This window comes from Podarcis erhardii (assembly GCF_964252035.2).
Source record: "Podarcis erhardii genome assembly, chromosome: 13".
Classification (NCBI taxonomy): Eukaryota; Metazoa; Chordata; class Lepidosauria; order Squamata; family Lacertidae; genus Podarcis; species Podarcis erhardii.
In genome coordinates this window covers 3,644,007-3,668,512 of record NC_138502.1, presented here as the reverse complement: position 1 = coordinate 3,668,512, position 24,506 = coordinate 3,644,007, and the positions used below count along the sequence as shown (strand labels likewise).

The window sequence follows — 24,506 nt, the reverse complement described above, 5'->3', positions numbered from 1 at the left end:
GAGAACAGAGGTCCCAAGAGCCAAAATTGTGGCGAGGCATTGTGAGGGAGCCTCTCTCTTTTTCGCTATTGCTGCTGTTACACAATCTGGCAAACGCCTGCCAGGAAAGCACCCAACCCGTCGCTAGGGCGAAGGCAGGGTTGCACGGCGGCAGCGAAGCGGGAGCTTTTGGGCGCGGCGCTGGCAGCCGGGTGCCGTCTCATCTCCGCCCTGCGGGGTCTGCGTGGGAGGAGAGTGACAGGGCCTCGCTCCATCCCGTCTTGCCCTCCTGCCTGCCTTGTTCCTCCGACAGGCCCTGCGCCTTGTCAGGGACAAAGGGCAGGCGAGGCCCTCCGCCCACGCCAGGGCAGTGCCACGTGGCCGCTGCAAAGGGCCGGCTCGGGCGCCGTGACCCGTACCCGTCTGGGGCAGGCTCAGGAATCCCGTCGCCCGCCGACGGCACAAGCCATCCAGGCGTTTGGGTTCTTTGCTGGAGTGCGACAGGCCAGCCTTTCCCCCAAGATGGACCATCGGTTTAGGCCAAAAGGGCTCCAAGTTGAATAAGGACAGCACTCGGACTGTGCTTGCTTTCCTATCCATTACTCTCAGGCTCCCCCAGACGTCTACAACCCCGAAGTTTGCAGAATCACAGCATTGGAAGGGACCCCCGAGAGCATCTACTCCAACCCCCTTGCAATCACAGCCAAATTCAGCTGATTCAGCAGGAATCACAGCTGAAGAACCATTGGCAGATGGCCATCAGATCTCCGTTTTAAAACTGCCACTGTAGGAGAATCCACCTTCTGAGGGAACCCGTTCCACTGTTGAGTGGCTTCTACTCTCAGAAAATTCTTCCTAATACAGTGGTACCTCGGGATAAGTACTTAATTTGTTCCGGAGGTCTGTTCTTAACCTGAAACTGTTCTTAACCTGAAGCACCACTTTAGCTCATGGGGCCTCCCTCTGGTGCCGCACCGCCAGAGCACGATTTCTGTTCTCATCCTGAAGCAAAGTTCTTAACCTGAAGCACTATTTCTGGGTTAGCGGAGTCTGTAACCTGAAGCGTACGTAACCTGAAGCATACGTAACCTGAGGTACCACTGTATTTAGTTGGATTGGCCTTCTTGTCTCTGGAGCCCACTGGTTCAGGTCCTCTTCTTCAGAGCTCACTCCATCTTCCATGTGGAAATATTTGCAGAAAGCCATCATGAAACCTCTCCCTCTCCTCTTCTCCAGGCTAAACATACCCAACTCCCTCAACTCACTGTTCCTTGTAAGGCTTGCTTCCCAGACCCTTCTATCATCTTGGCCGCCTTCCTCTGCACACAACCTTGTCGATATCCAGGAAAGATCTCAGGACTCCTGGCTGCCTGGTGTTCCCCGTCTGGGCGTTGGAGCTGTTACCCAGCTTCAGGCATTAGGCCGTAAGGCCACCACCCAGAGGACCTAGGCGTCCTGGCCCCCTTCCTCCATTTCCCTAGCCCCTCTTCTCCCCCTCCCCTCTTCTCTCTCCAGCCAACCACCTAGGAGGTCCAGGTGCAGAGGAGAGAATTCTGGCAGATACAGCTTCTCTCACCCTGCAACGCTGACAAGCTGCACCTGCCAAATTCATTTCCTCCCCTAAAGGTATGGGAGAGAGCCATGCGGCAAGAAGCTGGTCAGCGATGTGCATGGAGCTCAGGTCGAAAGTTGTGCACGGAGCTCAGGATTGAACCCAGGGTGGTGGGAGCATCAGCCTAACCTTTTCCTCCCCTCCCCAATTCAGGCCTTATGGTTTTTCCGTTTCCACTAATAGGGCCGGGGTTCAGGGGAAGAGATTTAGAGGCGCAGCGTCGCAGCAGGGATCGCTCTGGCCACATAGCAACACCTGCATTGTTGTTTGCTTCTGACAAATTTAGGGCTTCCTCTTCCCTCCCCTCCTTTTTTCCTCTTGTGCTATGTCTCCCGAGATTGCAAGCCCACAAGCAATGTGGGTTTCTGGGGAAAATGAGGCTTTCTGGGTAAAAATGCTGTAAATTAATCTGCCCATCCATCCTGCGGGGGCATTTGTCATGGAGGGCAGCAGCGACGGAGTGGTACCCCCATCTTCTACCTTGTGTGCCAAGTTCCGCCAAGAAGCTTTGTGTGGTTTTTTTGTAAGCGCACACCACGGCGCAGGTTCTGGGTAGCTGTCTGACTTGTCGCTCACGCTCAGCGGCTGAGGACTGACAGCCGCCCGGGAGCGCAATTCTCTGACCTTAATTTGAGAAGCGCGGCGTGGGCTTCTGCTACTCGGCGGCAAGGGAAGGGCGCTTTGCATATGCTCGGGGGTACTGCGGCGCTCCCCTAGCGCGGCGCAGGGCTGAACCCCAAAGCTGGTGGCTGCGCCCAGGCCTGCGCTCCGATCAGGCCCTGACCTCCGGCGCAACCTGGGGCACCCAAAAGTCTTCATCGCTCCCATCCTTGGGTTCGCCAGATGCTGCTCAACTCCAGCACCCAGCTGGCGCAGGCTGCTTTCTACCATTTTTGCTTCGAAACCCAAAGCGTAACCAAGGGACGCTTTTTTTTCTTTTATAGAAAAGGAAAACACAGAGATCCAAGCGAGGCCGCTTTCCCTCCTTTGATATCCCTCCTTCCAGGGGTCCGGTGCGACTCTCAGACCTCCCCAAACTGGAGGGATTCTGGCGAAGGGGGCCTCTTTGATTAATTCCCTTTTGTTGCCGGCTCTCCCTTGCCCTTCCTCTGGGCCTCAGCAAGGTAAACTCAGAGAGAAGCAAGGGGGAGGCCCATCTGTGTGTCCCCCCCCCTTTGCCGGCAACCTATTAGGCCACGCTGTCCATTCTGCCGGGCTAGGATGGAGAGCGTCCCCCCCCCCCCAGGTCTCTCCCAACTCCCCAAGCGCACGTTTAATCCAGTCGATCCCACCCACCCCCACCCCAAGACGGGAACCCCGCAAACGCAGCCAACCTCGTTAGCGGCGGCTCGTTCCAGGAGTGGAGACAGGAGGAAAAATGTGACCTAATTGGGGAGTGACCCCAGGCGACCCCTGGCTCCCAGCCAAGCGGCTCAGCTCGCTGAGCTAATGGGCTTCTCCCCCTCCTCTCCTGCCCCACCGAACAGTGTGGGCCTCCCCCCCCCACACTCCTCCTTGGCGCCCGGCACAGGATTTGGGCACAAGATGCCTTCCCACGGCGGGCTGGGAGCTGGAAGAGGGGGAGCCATGAAAGCCCCCTCCATCTCGCCACCCTTAGCCCCTTTCACCTGACCCCGGAGCAGTTTTCCTGCCGGCAACGAAGACCTCGGCATTTGGCAGCGTGGGCCCACGGTTTTGCAAACCCGCATTTTGGAAAGGCCACAGCTTTGACCCCGCCAAAGGCCCACTGCGAAGTCAAACTTCCAAGGCTATTCTTCTTCTTAATTCCCAAACACCAATTTAGCACCGGCAGCCTGCAGCTCGGAACAAATCTTCAGCTTCGTTTGCAGGCTTTGAAGTGATAACGTCGAGCGTCGACTCGACGCACCTTTATTTTTAAATGCGGTGCGATCCGCGGCTTGATTAAAAAATTAAGTGTGTGTGAAAGAAGGCCAAAGCTGGAGTCCACACCCTGTTTTGAAAGCACATTTGATTCATGCTTAAAGTACTGGGCTTCTCCTGAAGGATGCTGGGAACCGTAGTTCACCCATTCCAAGCAGCCCATGGCAAACTACGGCTCCCAGGATCCTTTGGGGGCAAGCAATGTGCATTCAGGGTGCTTTGAATGTATGGTGTGAACATGAATCGTGGCCTCTGCAAGGCAAGATCCCTGACGCATGGCCACGCAACCTCTGCTTTAAAATCTCCAAAGAAAGAGAGTCTGCCATCTTCCAGGAACTTGACCGAGAATTTCTTAGCCTCCAATACAGTCTGTGGGAGGGCTAATAATAAACTATAGTTGCAGCGTACCAGAAGATGCAGCAGGGCAGTTTCCTCAGAGCGCCGCCCTTGTGGCTGCTGGCAGAAGTGCCTTTCCCACACCCTGAAAAGGCTTCCTTTCCCAAAGCAAAAGATGCGCTTTCAAATAGGTTCCGTGGCTCTCTGCAATGCGCCGGGACGCACCCAGCAATTGGGCTCAGCTTCTCAAGAGGCCACCAGTGCCCGCTGCTGCCCCCACACTTCCAGGCCGCTCTCCCCTACACCCCCCCCCGGTCCATCCGTCCGTGTCAGGGCACGTCAGGGCTGGCGTCGCTCCGGTTTGCTCTGCCCCCGATTTTTGCTGCCAGTCCCGAAACAACCTACGCCAGCCGTTGTCTTCTCTGCACAAACTGACAAGGTGTCTAGATGTGGCAGGAGGCAGGCCAGGACGCATAGGTCTGAGGTTTCGTTTTGGGGAGGGGGGCGGGCGCAAGAGAGAGAGGGAGGGAGGCAGATTGTGGAGGGGGGAACCTGTCACTGGTGCAGAATGCGGCGGCCCGCTGTGATCTGAGCGAAGATGAGTGAGAGAGGGAGGGAGGGAGAGTGCGCCCCACTTTGGAGAGCTGCCTGCTTACGTGGCAAATCTCCTGCCCGACCCTCACGGAAACTCTCGCCCTGTTTTGAGCTCCCTTTGGGTGCTGTTTACTTAAGGACTGTGTGTGTGTGTGTGTGTTGCGGGAAGAATCCTCAATTAGATCTCTGGTACATGGGACAGACACAGCCCTGGGGGTGCTGCACGCTGTCAGACTACATCAGGGAGAAAAGCGAGGTTTGCTGATACAACTGCCCGAAATGGGGGTGTTGTTGGGGAGGGGGTTACGCAAGGTCAGGTGTTGGGGGCACAGCACTGGCAGGCTCCAGCCCCCTTTTGGGACAGCAGGAGGAGACGGTTAAAGGACAGAGCCTCTGAGCCTGCCTGCACCCCAAGCTCAAAGAACGGCCGGCTCCCATTTATAGGATGAGCCGGTTTTGGGGTACGGCAGGGGGTTAACAGGATACGAGGGCAACTCCTACCCCCAGTTTACTTCATTGGAAGTCTTCTGCCTTGAGAATTTATTCCCCCGCTAGCCCCGAGCGATGGGACGCGGGTGGTGCTGTGGGTTAAACCACAGAGCCTCGGACTTGCTGATCAGAAGGTTGACGGTTCGAATCCCCGCAATGGGGTGAGCTCCCGTTGCTCGGTCCCTGCTCCTGCCAACCTAGCAGTTCCAAAGCACGTCAAAAGTGCAAGTAGATAAATAGGTACCGCTCCAGTGGGAAGGTAAACGGCGTTTTCGTGCGCTGCTCTGGTTCGCCAGAAGTGGCTTATTCATGCTGGCCACATGACCCGAGCTCCCTCAGCCAGTAAAGCAAGATGAGCGCCGCAACCCCATAGTTGGTCACGACTGGACCTAATGGTCAGGGGTCCCTTTACCTTTTCCTAGCCCCGAGCCTGCTAGGAAGGCTGCTTTCTGGCCCTTGGCCTCTGAGCGCGTACAGAGTGACGTCAGATAACTGAAAACCCACCCTGTTTTCTCCGCATTTTGGGTTGTGGGGGGCTTTTTCCTCCCACTGGGTGGATTCGGGGAATGTATGAACCCCCTGCGGAAAACATGTGAAACCAGGAAGTGCCGATGACCATATTTCGGGTGGCTGCAAGATGCAGGATTGCCGATAGCAGGGTGGGCAACTGTGTGGGTTTTTTTGTGCCCCTTGTGTGGCACATTAGTCACAATCCATTTCCTCTCCCCAACCGTTGACACCTCCATAAATATGCCGCGCCCCCCCCTTTTAACGCCCCAATGTTATGGCTGTCAACATGCAACCTCCAGCAATTGTCTGGCTTTTTCTGGGGTGGGTTTCTCTGGGTGTTTCGGACGGAAATAAGCACAGAAGAGTCCAAAAGCCCAGCTGCACAAGAACTTCTATAATCAACAATGTCCAACAGTAAAATTCCACCGACAAAGCTAAGAAACTCTCAGATAAAAAAAACAACCACCTCTGTTAAAGCTGAAAAAAGACCACATTTTTCTTTTTTTTTTGTTTCGTTCCGTTCCCCTGCCAAAGGCAGGAAGGGCCCCGACCACAATCCCCAAGTCCAACACACACAAAAGTCCCTCCTCTCTCGGAGCGCCGTGAAAAAAATCTCCACACACACAAAATACGCGGCTTTTGAAGGCCAGCCAGATGTTGGCCGTGGAAGGGGGGGGGACCAGTCTTTCAGTCTCCTCCCCAAATGGGGGCAATGTGAAGACCCTCAGAGAACAGCCCCACAACCTTCCCCCCCCCCACCCTGCCCAGTCGTCATCTCAGATGGGGAAGGGTGGCCATTTTGTGTGACTTTTCTTCTTCTAACAACTAAACAACGAAAAAGCTTAACAAAACGGCCGCCGGACGGCTAAGCAACCGGTCCTCTTTCCGAGTAATCCCCAGTCCGATCCGTGGATTCCGCCAGCGTCTCTCTGACCCCCAAACTCCAGCAGAGAAATGGCCTCCTTCATTTCTCTGTGATTTGCAGAAGTGTATGGGGTTAATGGCCAAGGGGATGAAAATGGGGTTTTTTGGGGTGGTGGTGGGGGGAGATGTATGTGAGGGGTGTGTGTCAGAAAGGGAAGGAAGGTTTCCTCATGTGTGAGCAATGGTATGATGGTGTCTCCTTAAGCCAGCTTCCCCTAGCCTGGCGCCCTCCAGATGTTTCGAACTACAACTCCCAGTGCTGGCCTGACCATCGAATTTGCGGACAACCCACAAAGCAGAAGGTTGGAAGATTCAGGACAGATATAAGTCCCTTCTTCAGGCATGGTCGAACTGTGGAACTCCCTGCCACAGGAGTAGGTGACAGCAACCAACCTTAGATGGCTTTAAAAGAGCTTTAGGCAAATTCATGGAGGTGTAAGGCTATTATTGTTGGCTCCTAGCCAGGATGGCTGTGCTCTCAGCAGTGCTTCTGGGTACCAGTGGAGAGGTCTGCTCTTGAACTCGGCTCCCACTTGCGGCACCCAGTTGGTCCGCGTGAGGATAGGATGCTGGGCCAGACTCAGCTGCAAGGAGGCGGGCGGGTGTGGAGGACTCCCTGGTCCTGAATGGGGTAACGGTGCCCCTGAAGGACCAGGTGCGCAGCCTGGGAGTCATTTTGGACTCACCGCTGTCCATAGAGGCGCAGGTCAGTTCTGTGTCCAGGGCAGCTGTCTACCAGCTCCATCTGGTATGCAGGATGAGACCCTCCCTGACCACAGACTGTCTGGCCAGAGTGGCGCATGCTCTGGTTATCTCCCGCTTGGACTACTGCCATGCGCTCTGCATGGGGCTACCTTTGAAGGCGACCCGGAAACTACAACTAATCCAGAATGCGGCAGCTAGACTAGGGACTGGGAACGGCTGCCGAGACCACATAACACTGGTCTTGAAAGACCTACATTGGCTCCCAGTACGTTTCCGAGCACAAGTCAAAGTGTTGGTGCTGACCTTGAAAGCCCTAAATGGCCTCGGCCCAGTATACCTGAAGGAGCGTCTCCACCTCCATTGTTCTGCCCGGACACTGAGGTCCAGCTCCGAGGGCCTTCTGGTGGTTCCCTCCCTGTGAGAAGTGAGGTTGCAGGGAACCAGGCAGAGGGCCTTCTTGGTGGTGGCGCCTGCCCTGTGGAACGCCCTCCCACCAGATGTCAAAGAGAAAAACAACTACCAGACTTTTAGAAGACATCTGAAGGCAGCCCTGTTTAGGGAAGCTTTTAATGTTTGATGCATTACTGTATTTTAATATTTTGTTGGAAGCCGCCCAGAGTGGCTGGGGAAGCCCAGCCAGATGGGCGGGGTATAAATAATAAATTATTATTATTATTTATGGGCTGAAATTGTAGTCTAAAACAAAAGGGGGCCTCAACTCTTTCCCTAGCGGAACCTAAAATGGGGGGAAGCAAAATGGGACGGGCAAAATGACTCCCCTACACCTGGACTGGCCTTGTGCTTTTCTTGGGCGGGGAGAAGGTTGGGTAATGGAGTTTGCCGCCAAATTATCTCCTCACAGAAACCGAGAGGAATAGGGCAGGTTCCGCAGAGCCAAAAGGTAACTTGGCAGAAGAAACCCTGCAAACCTTCAAGATTCTCAGATTTAATACTTGAAATGTCAGTTTTGAGGGATGTATCAGGGGTGGGAATGGAAAGGTAACTATTAAGTCTTGGCAGGGTGTTTTCCCTTGGGGGGCGGGCGGGGGGAGGATTAGTGACAACATTATGCTTAACCTGTTGCTGCTTCCCCCAAAACCAACTGACCACAACTGCATGACCCTTGAGTATGTTGTCAAAAAGAATTTGAAATTGTGCAAGGAAATTTGTGCGTGATTTTTTTTTTTTTTTTTTAAAAGAGAAACACCACCCCACTTTAATTCATTTTGGTGGATGTTAATAAGTAAGGGCTCGCCCACAATTTCGCTCGTCCTTTGCCTAGAAAGCCTTTCCCTCGCTGCATTCCCCCTGGGGGGAAAAAGTGCTTTATTGCTAAATCGGAACAAACAGCCATCTGCGGAAAACCTGGTTGCCGTTTGTTCCGATTCAGCGCTAAAGATCGGGTTTCCCTGGGGTAACGGAAGTGCGTATGGGCTCTAAGTCACCTTTATTTGTTGAACAGGGGTGAGAGATCCGTTGAAACTGGATTGTGGGGCGCACCGCAGGTGAGAAATGGAGGGATGTGTGTGTGTGACCCTATCTGGAAAGAAATCAGCCGACGTGGGAGCCCAGTCCTTCCCCCCTCGCCCCCGGAAGTGGGGCGAGAGGGGGTCTTGTCTCTGTTAAACTCTCTGGCGCCTGGCGGAAAGGGGGTCGATTCTCTTGGCCTGTCCATCTGAGCCAGGCCCAAATCCACGGAGAGAGAGGAGGAGAAGGAGGAGACAGCAAGGCCGAGGGTCTTTCCCTCTGGCCAAGTCCAAATCCTGGGAACCCCCCTTGAATGCCGTAGAGGGGGGTCCCCGCAGCTGTGCACGGACCCCAGTATCCAGGCCGGGCGAGAGGGGCGGCAACGTCCCCCCGGTCCGTGCCGAGGTTCCTCCCCACCGTTGGGGGGTGTGGTGGTGATGGCTGGGGGGCGCAGCCTCCGCCAGGAGGGAGCCATGCTGCCCACCCCCCCTCATACTTTGTAGTAGATGTTGGCAGGGCTCTGGGGGGGCATCTCCTGAACGATGTAGACCGGGTGGCCGTAGTCCCCGCTGACCTTCTCGTAGTGGGGGCAGAAGGCGCTGTCTGAAGTCCGGAGCGGGATGATGATGTCGCTGGGCTCCGAGCCGTTGTTGTTGCCCCCGCCGCCCCCCCGCTTGGGGCTGGTCAGGGTGCTGAGCGACAGCGGCGGGTGGTGGGACTCGCTGTGCTTGGCCCGGCGCCGGCGGTAGCAGAGGGCGCCCGTCACGGCGGCTGCCACCAGCAGGACGAAGGCGGCCCCTCCGGCGGCCCCCGCGATGATCGGGACGCTGGACTGGGGCAGGGGGCCGTTCTCGCCTCCCACCTTCCCGGTGGCGTTTCCGGTCGGGGGTCCTGGATTATTTTTTGTGGGGGGGGGCAGGAGGGAAAAAGAAGAAGAGTGTTTAGGGAGATGCTTGTTTACCAAGCGTCAGTATAAACCAGGCATCTACAAACTCGGCCCTCCAGCTGTTTTGGGACTACAATTCCCATCATCCCTGACCACTGGTCCTGTTAGCTAGGGATGATGGGAGTTGTAGTTCCAAAACAGCTGGAGGGCAAGGTTGGCCTATGCCTGGTATAAGCAAACGGCTCCCTGCTTGCCCATCGTGTTGCCTGCCCCACGGACTGAGGCCTCACTGACATTAAGGGTGGCCAGCACCCGCCCCTGCAGTCGAGGGCCTCCTCTGTGATGGCCCCCAAACCGTGGACCTCCCTTCCGACAGAGGTGCGTTGACACAACTCTCGAGTCTGTCCTCTGACTGACACTGGTGGGCTTCGGGCTTTCAGATTTCAGTGGCGCTAAAATTCAGCACCACTCCCTCTTCCGTTCTACATCTTTGTTGCAGTGCTCCTTTGGCTCAGCGCCCAACGTGGGCAAACGGATTGCATTTCCCTAAATCTACTTTTGTGACCGCTAAGGTGTTCCCTGTCGCGGGACCCTGGAGCTGAAATTGTACAGGTCTGTTCCGTTCGAATGGCTTTATAATGAGAATCACAGAAGTCGGAAGGGACCACGAGAGTCATCTAGTCCAGCCCCTTGTGGCGTAGGAAGGTTTAATTTAATTTAATTTTAATTGTGAGAGTTTTACTTATTTTTTTATAAGGCAGGTAAAACATTCGAAAGAAGAGGGCGAAAGGCTGTTTCTAGGTCACAACCCTGCAGGAGGAGTCTTTGGGTCTCTGCAAAATGCCCCTTGCTCATCTGAGTGGAGGGGAGAGATGGGGCTGGAGCAGTTGTGCAAGCTTGCCTAGTGCGCAAAGACAACATTTGCATCCATTGCTCCGCCTACTTTTGTCCCTGGCCCCGCCCACCACTGGAAGTGGCCAATGGGTGGCTACCCAGAAGGAAATTGCCTCTCAAGCTGTTAAAAAAGAAAAGAAAAGTTTCCCCAGCTGTGCTCTGGATTATATCATATCAGCGGTGGAGGGTGATGGGTCCCCTCCGTGGGGGAAATCTCCCTGCTTGCAGAAATCGAGCATGACAAGGAGATGTCTGGGCTGACCCGTTTTCCTGACAAGCTAGCTTTTTAGTCTATTTCGGGCAGGGGCAGGATCCAGCGCCGCGGGAAAGCCAAGCAAGCACCTCGCTCACCCCCACCCCACCCTGACATGTTCAATCCAGGAAAAAAGCCCTTGATTTCCTCCTCCGAACTGGCGTTTTCTTCCCCTGTGAAAAGGAGATTTGAGTTACACTGTTTGCCTTTCCCCCCTTGCCAGTTTCGCCGAAAGTGTTTCTTTTGGGTTATGTTTCCTAAGCCACTTCCTGCCGGCTGCCAAGACAGGCAGGCGGAGCTCTGCTTCTTTCGCTTCGGCGTGAACCAGGCCGTGGGGGGAAGACGCAGCCTCCAAACGAGAGGCTGGCTTCTCCATACAGCGGCCCCCAAGTTCACCCCCCTGGCCCCAGTGAAAAGATCTCCGCGTGGGGAAGTGTGGTGGAGCTTGGACTGCGCACACCCCATACGGGTGCACAACACATGGCTTCCCGCAAAGAATCCTGGGAACTGTAGTTTGCTACGGGCGCTGGGAATTGTAGTTCTGCTAGAGGGGAACAGCAGAGCCCAGGACTCTTGGGTAGAGGTCATGTGCCTTAAATGCAGGGTGCACATGCAGCCTTTGGAAAACCTTGGCCGCTCACAGAATGCAATTCCTGAATAATAATAATAATAATAATAATAATAATAATAATAATAATAATAATTTATTTATACCCTGCCCATCTGGGAGGCTTCCAACAGGATATTAAAAACACAATAAAACATTCAAAACTTCCCTAAACAGGGCTGCATTCAGATGTCTTCTAAAAGTCAGATACAGTGGTACCTCAGGTTAAGTACCAGAGGTCTGGTCTTAACCTGAAACTGTTCTTAACCTGAAGCACCTCTTTAGTTAATGGGGCCTCCTGCTGCCGCTGTGCCGCCAGAGCTCGATTTCTGTTCTCATCCTGAAGCAAAGTTCTTAACCCGAGGTACTATTTCTGGGTTAGCGGAGTCTGTAACCTGAAGCATATGTAACCTGAAGCGTATGTAACTCAAGGTACCACTGTAGTTGTTTATTTCCTTGACATCTGGAGGGAGGGCGTTCCACAGGGCGGGTGTCACCACCAAGAAGGCCCTCTGCCTGGTTCCCTGCAGCCTCACTTCTCACAGGGAGGGAACCGCCGGAAGGCCCTCGGAGCTAGACCTCCGTTTCCAGGCAGAACGATGGGGGTGGAGACGCTCCTTCAGGTCTCCTGGGCCTTTGAGGCCGTTTAGGGCTTTCAATGTCCACACCAACACTTTGAATTGTTCTCGGAAACATACGTTTCCAAGCATTAACATAAAAAAATTGTTATTATTATTGCAGGCGGTTGGACTGAATGACTCTTCGGGTCCCTTCTGGTCATAGCTGTCAACATTTCCCTTTTGGCGCACTAAGGATGAAGAGGTTAAATCGGTAATGATACAATGGGCAAAGGATTTTGGGTATAATATTCAATTCGATGAATGGGAAAAACTGTGGAAAGAGAATATGAAATTTACGGCATGTACGTTATTGAAAGAGAATGTAATGAAAATGTTTTATAGATGGTACATGACTCCTGTAAAATTAGCGAAGATGTATAAGGTTTGTAACAAATGCTGGAAATGCAAAGATAAAGAAGGGACGTTCTTTCACCAGTGGTGGGAATGTAAGAAAGTTAAAAGCTTTTGGGAAATGATTTATAATGAGATGAAAAAAATATTAAGATATACTTTTGTGAAAAAACCAGAAGCTTTTCTTTTAGGTATTGTAGGAAAGGACATAAGAAGAAAGGACTATAAGCTTTTCCAATACGCAGCAACGGCAGCCAGAATCCTGTTGGCCCAAAAGTGGAAACAAGAGGAGATACCGACGATAGAAGAATGGAGATTAAAATTGATAGACTATGCCGAACTGGACAAATTAACTGGGAAAATTAGATATACTAAAGACCAAAAGTTCATCGAGGACTGGGGAAAATTGGTGGATTATCTGAAAAACATTTGTGGTATAAACACAACGTTAGTGGGATTTCAAGAGGCACTGTAAAAATACAAATAAGTATTGTTTATTTAAAAAAAATGGGAATAAGGAGGAATAATGGCAATATGGAAAAAGGGAATGTGTACTAAAGGTATAAGTACGAATGATCTCAGAGGCGCTGAAGGAAGTTCAAAACAGGTATAATATGTTGTATTCGATATAAAATGTATAACTGGATGAAAACTAATAAATTTATTTACAAAAAAAAAAAAAACATTTCCCTTTTCTTGCGAGGAATCCTATTCGGAATAAGGTAATTTCACTTAAAAAAAGGGAAATGTTGACAGCTATGCTTCTGGTTCTACAGCTCTAGAAGGAAACGCAAACCTGTTCCTTTCCCCATTCAGAGGTTATAGGTGCGTGGGAAAATGCTGGTGTGTGAGCAGGGGGCGAGGCCTTGCCAAGGAGCCATGCGCCCCCCTGGCGGCCACACAAGACAGCCAGAGCTTTCATGCGCAGAGCCGCACAATGCATGCAGGAAGGCTTCTGGGCTGCGCAAGTTTCTAGCTCTCAAGGAGGTTAGCAGGTGTGTGCCTCCCTCGCAGTGGCTGCCTGTGCTGTACGGACAGTGGGCACCAAGGGGGCAGGTCTAGCTGGCATGACCCAACCAGGGGGTGGCTGCCCCACGCAGCCTGGCTCAAGCAGCAGCCTGCAACTTCCAAAACGGACCACCTTCAATAATAATAATGGTCTGATTCGGTATACGGAGAGCGGAGGAATTAACTGGAAACCTGTTGGTTGGTGGAGAGACGCTCAAATAGCAAAGCGGGCCCTGCCTGGAGAGGGAAGGTCCTCGTTAGTGTCTGTCGACTCTGGTTAATGGAGCTAATTGCCTCCTCGATACCTCCCCCCAGCCCGGCTCGGCAGGGTTCATTTCAGCCATCACTATCAATAAACCTCAACCCCGGGGCCCCCTCTCCCGGCTCCCAGTTCTGTCCCCGACACGGAAGACAGGCAGAACAAAACACTTTGCAAGGAGCTAGTCCCCCCCCCCGCCGTCCCCCGTCGCAAAGCCTCGTCTTCAGTGTCCCCCCCCCCCCCGGTCTGGGCCTGTCAGGGCCGGACGTGGACTGATCCTGGGGCGAAGCAGTGAAGGAGGGTCCGGCCCAAACGCTGACCCACGGGGCCCCTGTCCTGGTCTCCTTCCCCCCTCCCCTCGAAGATGTGAGCAGAGCTGGGAGCCAGGACTCCTGGGCTGTCGGAGGAGAGGCTGGAAGAGGAGGAGGGGCAGGAGCCAGGACTCCGGGGTTCTCTCAGAAATGGGGTACGAGAAGCCATCTCATTCCATTGCAGCAGAATTGGGGGGTCGTCTTTTACAGTGGTGCCCCGCAAGACAAATGCCTCGCAAGACGGAAAACCCGCTAGACGAAAGGGTTTTCCGTTTTGGAGGCGCTTCGCAAAACGAATTTCCCTATGGGCTTACTTTGCAAGACGAAAATGTCTTGCGAGTTCCTGCGGGTTTTTTCCCCTTTTCCCCCCCTTTTCCTAAGCCGCTAAGCCGCTTATCAGCTGATCCGCTAAAAGCCGCTAAACCGCTAATAGCGCTAATCCGCTAAGCTGTCAATGGGCTTGCTTCGCAAGACGAAAAAACCGCTATATGAAGAGCCTCACGGAACGGATTAATTTCGTCTTGCGAGGCACCACTGTATTTTTATTTTTGCATTTTATCTGCCTTGTTTCAATCTGTGTAAGCCGGTCCATGAATAATAATAATAATAATAATAATAATAATAATAATAATAATAATAATAATAATGGCTTCCCCCGCATGCTTTGGACCACAACTCATCCCAACCCCAGACAACAATGACTGCCATCTTGAGCTGGATTTGTTGGGGGGGGAGGGGGGTGCCTAATGCCTTAAAGCAGGGGATTCTGGGAACTCGGACTCCTGGGTCCTGCACTTACTCGCCAGGAGGCTGCAGGCTTCTCTTCGCTTAACAATGGGCTCTGGGGCAAAGGCCCTTCTCTGCTCAGGCCTCAGGATCCTACACACCAAAAAGCATTTGTGGAATGCAGGATGCCGCCCCAAATCCCGCTCCCCGGACCCTCAAGTCCATGGGAGCCTCTTGGGAAAGGAGGGCACTGGGGCTACTGTGCCTTGGGGCAAGAGGGAGGGAGGGGTTAGGGAGTGGGAAACGTGGAGGGAAAACATGGGGCGGTGCGTGGGGCTGTGTGAGCCAGGGTTTTGGTGCAGGGGGGCTCCTTCCTCTCGTGACTGCGCTTGGGGGGCGAGGAGGGAGTTGTACGGTTGGGGCATACCTGGGTTCACTTCCTTGCTCGGCTCGGCTGCCCCAGACGTCCCTCTCTCCTTCTCGGTAGGCGTGTCTGGAACGGACTTCGGGGTTTTGGAGCCCGTGTTGGGATCTGGGGGGGGGCAAGGGCGCACAGTTAAAACTACGGAACCCGGTTCCTGCAGGGAGAGGCGGCGGCAGCCACCAGCTTGGAATGAGGACTAGACAAATTCATTGGGGCAGAGAGGGCTCTCGATGGCTCCTAGCCACAATGACTACGATCTGTCCTCTGCACTTGGGGGGCAGCAATGGATACCAGCAGATGGACGGCCCCTGGTCTGATCCAGCAAGCTCTTTTTACGTTCTGAAGGGCAGAGAGATGGCAAGTGGGGGTGGGAGCTGGGGCAGGGTGGGGCAGAGACCCGACTAGGGGCAGGGGGAGACACATTCAGTCCCCCAGTTTATGGGGGCGAAGCGTCAAAAACAGAGCAAAAACACACAAACTCAAGAATAAAATAATAAAATCAACGCGCTCGTTAGCAGTGCGGCATGGTAAAAACGGAACAAAACACACAAACTCAAGGAGAATGAAATGAACAACAACAAGGAAACGATCCCCACGGACTCCAAAAACAGTGAAACAATTCTGTCAGATGCCGGCCACCTCCCTGCCCTCCGACGTGGCAATTAAGAAACACAACTGAGGCTCGGTTCCTTTTATGGCACCACTCTGGGATAGAAGGGGGGGGGTGGATTTTAGGGCTGTCTTTGTTTTTATTATGTATGTTGTGTTTTTAATATTTCAGTTTTATTTTGTGAACTGCCCCGATATCGATGGGTATAGGGCGGTATGCAAACTGAGCAAATAAATAAAATAAATAAATAAGCAGGCCAGTTTCCGAGCCACACAGAATTCCGCAACCAGGCGGAAAAGGAGCATAGGGAGTTCTGTGTGCTTTGGGTGCCTGCATGCTTCTGCAGCTCAATTTTTTTTTTTTTTTGCTGCGGTTAAAAGTAAGGGGTGGAAAGGGCTTCACATTCTCTTCGGAGTTTTAATCTTGCAAAGCAGAAGGGCGTGGGGTGTGGTCGAAGGAGCCTGCAGTAGCATACAGGAACCACTAGGGTGTGCTCTCAACACTGATGCACAGCAGCAGGTGAGGTCACCTGTGGGCGGAGTCTGAGCTCACACCTGGCGAAGGAGGCAGCCAGGTGGAAGTACCTGCCCAGCCGCTGCCAAAAACAGCCAGCACACCTGCAATTTTTTGCCAATAACAAGGCTTTTAAAAAACACCTGCGTTAGGTGACCTGACATTACGGGAACCTCCATGGCTATCTTCCCTCTCCCTCCAAAAGTGAAGATTCTTTCTAATCCCATCTCCAGCACCCCTAATTTTTTTAGTTCTGCCTTCCCCTGCATCCCTTTCCCAGTCTTGGTATGTGGCAACGTTCTGTCTCGGGCATCTCCACCGATTTAATTTAATCTACATTTAAATCACTTTCCCGCCACAACTGCAGAAGCGAGGGCAGTTTAACCTATTCATCTAAGCTTGTTTCTTTCCCGTTTGGGAGTGGGCTGATGAGCTGCCTGGCAGCATTTTTATTTTTTTTAATAAACCCGAAACCAAATTTCTGAACTGTGGTATTTTAAAATTCAGTTTTTTATTAAGTAGCCAGAGAGCAATGGAAGATGTGGTTTAAAATATCAAGCTAACGAGCAAACGAAACCCTCCCAGATTTGGGGGGGGGGGGGTTGCTTGAGAAAACCTTGCCCCCAAATTCATTTTGCTTCTCTGTTTTTGATCTCACAACGGCCCTGCCAGGCGTGCTTAGGGGCTGAGAGACAGAAAAGCTTAGCCCCAGGCCACAGGCAGGCAGCTTCGTGGCCAAAAAGGTGTTCAAAGTCAGGACTCCGGGCTCCAAACTCCTCCTGCTGCTGCCCTGGATTCCACACATTTATTCTGTTTGTGCAATTTAATCTGAGGGGCAGGATCCGTGAGAGGCGGGCTGAGCGACAAGCGGGCATCAAGGGGCACATTTGCCCAGGTAGGACAGGGGGTGAGAAACAGTCAGGGCTGGGAGGAAAGAAGGGGAAAGCAAGAGGGGCTGAGACTTGGGATCGTAGGATCGACTCCCCCTCCTCTCTCTTGCTCCCATCCCAATCTATTCCTGCCCCCCATATTCCCATTTACTGGGCGGCCACGAGCTCATCCGAGTTCCAGCAGGGGCTGGTGGGCCAGACTCATGCCATGTTCCCAAATCCAGAGGTTTTTGCAGAGGAAATGAAGAATGGGTCCAGGAGTCCTGGCTGTTGCAGCGGTGGTGGCCATTGAATGGGGTGGGCACAAGCTGGCCACTAGGTCAGTCTTTGCCAACCCGGCACTGCTCAGATGTTTTAATAATAAATAATAATAATATTTTTTTATTTATACCCCGCCCTTCCCGGTTCAAAAACCGGGCTCGGGGCGGCTAACAACAAATTTAAAACACTTAAGTGATGCAACAAAAAACAGTATAAAATGTGAATAACGATAAGTTCAGAATTCAAAAATCAATTTAGGGGGGAAATCCATCCAATAAACATTAGATGATCACCAGGGCTAGCTGGCTGAATTAGTCCTATTTGGGCCAGCGAGGAGACCAGGGGAGAATTAGCTGTGGGATCCCAGAGCGGGTAATCTTCATAAAAAGGGGAAGGGGAGGGAAGGAAGGGGAATAAAGGATCAGGCTAAGTTCAAGTTGAAAGCCAGGCGGAATAGCTCTGAATAGCCCGGCGGAAGGAGATTAAATCCTGCAGGGCCCTGGTCTCATGGGACAGAGCATTCCACCAGGTCGGAGCCATCACTGGGAAGGCCCTGGCCCTGGTGGAGGATAATCTGACTTCCTTAGGGCCCAGGACCTTTAAACTATGATTATTCATCCAGCTAGCGTGCGGTCCAAAACATCTGGAGGGCACCAGGTTGGCGAAGGCTGGCCCTGGCACTCTCCCCCACCCTCCTCCCGGGGGACGGGGACCTCCTAATTCCCAGGATTCCGGTTCTAACCTGCTCTCTTCCTGAAGAGGTTCTGGCTCCCAGAATGCTCTGCTCTCGTGCGACGGACCCCCATTCCCCTCCCAGGGACATCTGGGTCACCTCCCCACACCCAACGAGCACCCAGATCTTCTCCCACAAAGATGCACTTTCTGGATTCTTCTCTCTCCCCTCACCCCGACGACTTACGCTGCCCGACTTTCAAGACGACTTTCATGCCTTTGGAGAGGCAGGCACCGCCCTTCATGTTCTCAAGCCCTTCCTTGGTACCATCTGAAGTTGCTGTGGGGCAGGAGAGAGAGAGAGAAAAAGAAATTAGTCATGGTTATGGGTTAGAGCCAGACTGCTGTAATGTACAGTATGCGGGGCTGCCCTTGGAGACATCTCCCCAGCGGGGCTTCCTGGCATCTCTAACTTGGCTATCTTTTCAGAGCTAGGCGAATATACCTTTCTAAAAAATTCATTTCCCCAAGTCTTTAATTGCTAGAAACGGCGGTGACGGCTGCCAGGCTGCAGTTGTTGATTTTCTGCCATTTTATTCCCATCCGAGTTTTGCTACCAACTCGTGACGATGCTTGCTTCTGTTTTTCTCGCGCAAGGCGCCCAGAGAATACTGATGGGTGGCATGGGTGTTAAATAATAAATTCATGGGCCGGCTGCGAGGGAAAGCTCAGGAGGCCTTGGACAGAGACCGGAGGAGTGGAAGATGGGAGACTTTTCCTGCCTGGGGTGCAGGAACAGGCCCGAGGCTTCAAAAAGGGCCATTTTGAATTCCTTTCATCGGTGAAAGCAGACTTTGTGGTATTAAAGAGCCGATGCGGGGGTCCAGTGGTGGTCCCCAATTAATTATTATAATTATTATTTTATTATTTATACCCAGCCACTCTGGGCGGCTTTCAACAAAATATTAAAATACAGTAATGCATCAAACATTAAAAGCTTCCCTAAACAGAGCTGCCTTCAGATGTCTTCTAAAAGTCTGGTAGTTGTTCTGTTTGACATCTGGTGGGAGGGGGTTCCACAGGGCGGGCGCCACCACCGAGAAGGCCCTCCGCCTGGTTCCCTGTAACTTGGCTTCTTGCAGGGAGGGAACCGCCAGAAGGCCCACAGAGCTGGACCTCAGTGTCCAGGCAGAACGATGGGGGTGGAGACGCTCCTTCATGTCTACTGGGCCTTTGAGGCCATTTAGGGCTTTAAAGATCAGCACCAACACTTTGAATTGTGCTCGGAAACGTACTGGGAGCCAATGTAGGTCTTTCAAGACTGGTGTTATGTGGTCTCGGCGGCCGCTCCCCAACCTTCCTACCCAGCAACTCAGACCCCCCACCTAACCCTGCAGCCCCCTCAGCGCTCTCAGACAAACCCGATGCAGCCCTGCCTTTCCAAAGGATGCTCTGCGGGGTCACTTAATATTTAAACAAGATGTTTAATGTTTGCACAGACAAAAGTTCCCCTCGTGATCTGTTAATAAGCCAGAGGCTGTGGAGGCGAGGGGGCGCGTTTTGACGCACCTGCTCTGCCAAAGCCTGATGGGGATGCAGAGAGAGAGAGGGAGGGAGGGAGGGAGGGCAACCATCTTGGCAAGCCGGCAGCCTCCCTGGGTGCCCCACAACCACTGGCATGGGACAGCCAAACCCACAGTTCAGGCTTGCCCAGAATAGCAGAAGGAGAAATTACTGCATTTTTTGCTCTATAAGACTCACTTTTTCCCTCCTAAAAAGTAAGGGGAAATGTGTGTGCGTCTTATGGAGCGAATGCAGGCTGCGCAGCTATCCCAGAAGCCAGAACAGCAAGAGGGATTGCTGCTTTCACTGCGCAGCGATCCCTCTTGCTGTTCTGGCTTCTGAGATTCAGAATTTTTTTCTCTTGTTTTCCTCCTCCAAAAACCAGGTGCGTCTTGTGGTCTGGTGCGCCTTATAGAGCGAAAAATACGGTAAATTCTGCTTGCGATTCAAGGCGAACCTCACAAACCTCTCCAAATTCTCCATCCAATGCTGACAAAAATGCGCCGATTATTGTTTATTGCATTTATATCTTTTTTCTCCAAGGAGCGCAAGGTGGTCACATGGCTCTCGCCTTCCTTATTTACTCCCCACAACAACCCTGTGAGGTATGTCGGGCTGAGAGAGGCAACGACCGCCCCCCCCCAAGGTAACCCAGTGAGTTTTGTGGCCAAGTGGGGGGGATTTGAATCGGAGTCTCCCAGGCCCGAGTCCGACTCTCTAACCACTATGCCACACTCGGTAATATGCGTAAAAATACACATATTGACAGGAAAACAACACACAAAAATGTGCTTCCTTGGGGTAAATTGCTTGCAAAATTAGTCACAACTGCATGGGTTTATTAGGAGAAATTCACACAAAAATGCTGGTGGATTTTCATTAGGTTTTCTTTAAAAAAAATTAATCGGCAAATTGCTGCAGAAACGTGGAGAACCAGATATAAGATTGGGAGAATGAGAAATTGAGAGAACCGGAACTGACAAATCCATCCGTCTCTCCTCGCAACCGACCCAGATCTGTCCCAATTGCAGAAGAGCATCGTCTTGTTCTTAAGTCTGCGTTGAGGATTGCTTTTAATCTTCCAGGCTTGCCTTTTGTGTGCATTTTATGAAAATGTCCCCCCCCCCCCCCGCGATGGCGATTTTAATTTACGTAAGCCGCCTCAAGTGGGGCATAAGCCCCTGAAAGGGAGAGATGAAATCTCAGGAACATTTTTTTTAAAATAAAATAAAATAAAAAATAGGATTAGATGCGAAGTCCTCCGCTTGAAACTCAGCCCACAAACTCGCTGTTCTGTGAAAAATACCAGTCAAGGGTGCCTGTGTTAGCAAGATAAACCGTGAGAAGGACTGGCAGCTGAAACCTAACTAAATTATCGTGAGGTTAAATCATGCTGTTGTTGTTGTTGTAGTAGGTGAATTCCTCACAGCTTTCCTTTCACAGAATCGCAAGCACGGGAGAAAAACCCAGAGGCCACCTAGATCAGCTTCCGCCAGATATTTCAGACTAAAACTCCCGCCAGCCGCAGCTAGCAGAGCCACTGGGCATGGGAGTTGTAGTTCAAAATATCTAGAGGGCGCCAGGTTGGGGGACACTGATTTAGATCGACCCCTGGCCGAGGGTAGGAGCACCTGTCAGCCCCACCCTTACCCACTCTGACCAGGCGATTTAATCCAAATTATGGCGCAGGGCCGGCTCAAGCGTTGGGCAGAATGGAGCAGCTGCCGCAGCCTCAATGCCTGGGATGGGGGAAGACGCCATCTTGCCCTCTGCCTCAGGCGGCAAAATGTCTTGGGCCGGCTCCTATGCAATGTGTGGCTAGGGTTGACCAATCCCCCCATTTGTGGGATGCTCTCCCCAGGGAGGTTCAGCTGACACCTTCATTATACACCTTTAGGTGCCCTGCAAAAACATTCCTCTTCAACCAGACCTTGGGCTGATTGACATCCGATTCAGTTTTAAACGTGTCGTTGGTACGGGTGGAGGGTTACTGCTTTGCTTCTGTTCGAGTTTTCATTATGTATTTTGTGTTTTTTAGCTTGTGTTTTAATGCTGTGAACAGCCCTGGGATCTACGGATGAAGGGTGGTATACAAATATTATCAATAATGTCAACAACAACACAACAACAGGGCCTTCTCGGTAGTGGCCCCTACCCTGTGGAATGCCTTCCCAAGATGCGGGTGGCGCTGTGGGTTAAACCACAGAGCCTAGGACTTGCCGATCAGAAGGTCGGCGGTTCAAATCCCCTTGACGGGGTGAGCTCCTGTTGCTTGGTCCCTGCTCCTGCCAACCTAGCAGTTCGAAAGCATGCCAGTGCAAGTAGATGAATAGGTACCGCTCCAGTGGGAAGGTAAACGGCGTTTCCGTGCGCTGCTCTGGTTTGCCAGAAGCGGCTTAGTCCTGCTGGCCACATTGGCCGGCTCCCTCGGCCAATAAAGCGAGATGAGCACCGCAACACCAGAATCGGCCACAACTGGACCTAATGGTTAGGGGTCCCTTTACCTTTTTAAATAATATAACATTTAGTAAATGTCTGAAGGCAGCCCCGTATTAAGGTTTTACGGTGTTTAAGGTTTAAAGTTTTACGGTATGTGCTGGAAGCCGCCCAGAGTGGCTGGGTACAAATAATGAGTTGTTGTTGTTGTTACATGGCCAACCAGCCCCAGGTAGTTGGGCGCAGGAGCCGCCATTTTGATTTCCCAACATGACCCCAACAGAGCATCACTCCAAAGCCCTGTGGGAAAGTAAAATGGTGGCTGGAGCTGGGAGGCCACACAGCCATTACCTGTGCTACCTGCTGCAACAAAAATGAAATTTAAAAGGGTCTGTCTCAGCGGGCCCTGACTTGGGGTAGGGCACATCAGTCGCACAAAAGATGTCACGCTTTGGATGTTGGGGCCGGCAAAATAATAATAATAATAAATTGTTACATTTCTAGACCACCTTTGCCTTCCAAGGATCTCAAAGTGGTGCACATGTTTCCCATTTCATCCTCACAACAACCCTGTGAGGTAGGTTAAGCTAAGAGATGGTGACTGACTACAAAGTCCAGGGTCGGATTTAGGTTTGATGAAGCCCTAAGCAAGGTCATGGGGCCCTTTATATGTCCAACTGTCCTTTCTCAACAACAAATTGCCGCTGTTTTTTGGGTTGGATATATGTTGTATGGTCTTTTATGGACCTAACAGGTATCTCAAGCCATTTGCCCATGTTGCCCTGCAACCAGTCCATGCAGAATGTAGGCACCCTATATATAGAAAGGAGCAAACCTGTGATATTTTAGGGAGCAGGCGAGCAGGTGGGGCCCATGACTTACATCATAGGAGCCTACACAACACAAAACACTGTCGCTGTCTGTAGGTTTTATTTCATTTGTTTTGTATCTTATATTTTGGAAATGTGCAGGTGAAACTCGAAAAATTAGAATATCGTGGAATTTCAGGAATTCAACTTCAAAGGTGAAGCTAATATATGAGATCGACTCATGACATGCAAAGCGAGATATGCTTCTACTTCTCAGAGGTCCAATCTTGCTCGATTTGCAATCCTTGTTTTGCTGATTTCCTTGAATATTCTAATTTTCTGAGATTGTTAATTTGAGGTTTTCATAAGCTGTAACGCAATGATCATCGCAATGATAACAAATCAAGGCTTGACATTTCTCGCTTTGCATGTCATGAGTCTATCTCATATATGAGTTTCACCTTTCAAGCTGAATTAGTGAAATAAAGGAACTTTTCCACGAGATTCTAATTTTTCGAATTTCACCTGCAGAACAAATAAAGGCTTGACATATCTCGCTTTTGCATGTCACAAGTCTATCTCATATATTAGTTTCACCTTTGAAGCTGAAATAGTGAAATAAAGGAACTTTTCCACGATATTCGAATTTTTCGAGTTTCATCTGTATATCCAGGGTTTTTTTCCTTTAAATTTTTTGGGGGCCCCCAAGAGAGTGGGGCCCTAAGCTACAGCTTGTTTAGCTTATACAGTGGTACCTCGGGTTAAGTATTTAATTCGTTCCGGAGGTCCGTTCTTAACCTGAAACTGTTCTTAACCTGAAGCACCACTTTAGCTAATGGGGCCTCCTGCTGCTGCCGTGCCACTGGAGCACGATTTCTGTTCTCATCCTGAAGCAAAGTTCTTAACCTGAAGCACTATTTCTGGGTTAGCGGAGTCTGTAACCTGAAGCGTATGTAACCCGAGGTACCATTGTACGTGAATCCGGCAATGCCAAAGTCACTCAGATCGCTTCATGGCCAAGTGGGGATTCGAACCCCGCTCTCTCAGGCCCTAGCCCGACACTCTATTACGCCACATTATGCTCTCTTCCCCAGTCCTGCGGTTTCCAGCAACTGGTACAAGGCCACAGGCTCAAGTCCGCCACACGCAGATCCGTTACTCTTGGACTGGGCACTCTCACGTGTTCACAGGGTGGGACTTTGCCCACCCTACTGAGACCTGCTGAAGTGGGGACTCTGACCCCTTCGGCCAGCGGGTGCTTTTCCGGAAGGTTCCAAGCTGGCGATGCCACACGGTATCCCGAATCCTTTGGGTTCTCTCGTTCCGCCTCTGCGAGGGAAACGGGGGACCCTAATGGATTTTTTAAAAGAAGAAAGAGAGAGATTGGGGGGGGGGGTTCGCGTGCAGCACGCGGCGCGGGACTCTCTCTCGCTGGCAGCTGCCGGGGGCTCTGGGAAGCTGGGCCCGTCGGTTCAGTTTAGACTCGCTCGGCTGAGCCTTCACAAAGAACACGCCTGGCCGGTGGGGGGCCACCCTTCGTGAGGCTGCAGACGTAGGGCAGGCATGAGAGACGGCCGTGCCCACCCTCCTCTCGGTGCCCACCTCCCCACCAAACGACCAGGGCCTGCATGCTTGCCCAAGCCCCTCTCCGGAGGGAGACACAAGCTAGTCCACGGGCTCCTGGCAATTGAGGGCATCCTGCGATTTCTTTAAAAGGACAACACATCCTATGGACTTTTTGCAGCTGCAGTCTCCAAAATTAAGTTTCAAAAAAGAAATAACTAAAAAGACAAGCCGGGGTTTGGCCCTCGGTGACCACCGCACCTTTCGGCCTGGCAGGTGCCCGTCATCTAACCTTAGGTATATTTGACGTGTGGGTGTGTGGCCAGCTTGGA

At 52.0% G+C, this 24,506-nt stretch overlaps 1 protein-coding gene across 3 annotated transcripts in view; it reads right to left on the bottom strand.

The window, feature by feature from the left end:
* Positions 1-7,285: 7,285 nt before the first annotated feature.
* Positions 7,286-24,506, bottom strand: part of EFNB3 (ephrin B3) — a 72,944-nt gene continuing 55,723 nt past the window's right edge. The window contains exons 3-5 of one of the 3 annotated variants that reach the window (XM_081835790.1): positions 18,051-18,143; positions 14,861-14,965; positions 7,286-9,409 (exon numbers count right to left, since the gene is read on the bottom strand). In XM_081835790.1, the coding sequence (XP_081691916.1) occupies positions 9,009-9,409; positions 14,861-14,965; positions 18,051-18,143 (599 nt within the window). In that variant the 3' untranslated portion in view covers positions 7,286-9,008. The remainder of the gene's footprint in view (positions 9,410-14,860; positions 14,966-18,050; positions 18,144-24,506) is intronic. The other 2 variants (XM_081835788.1, XM_081835789.1) reach the window with 2 other exon arrangements.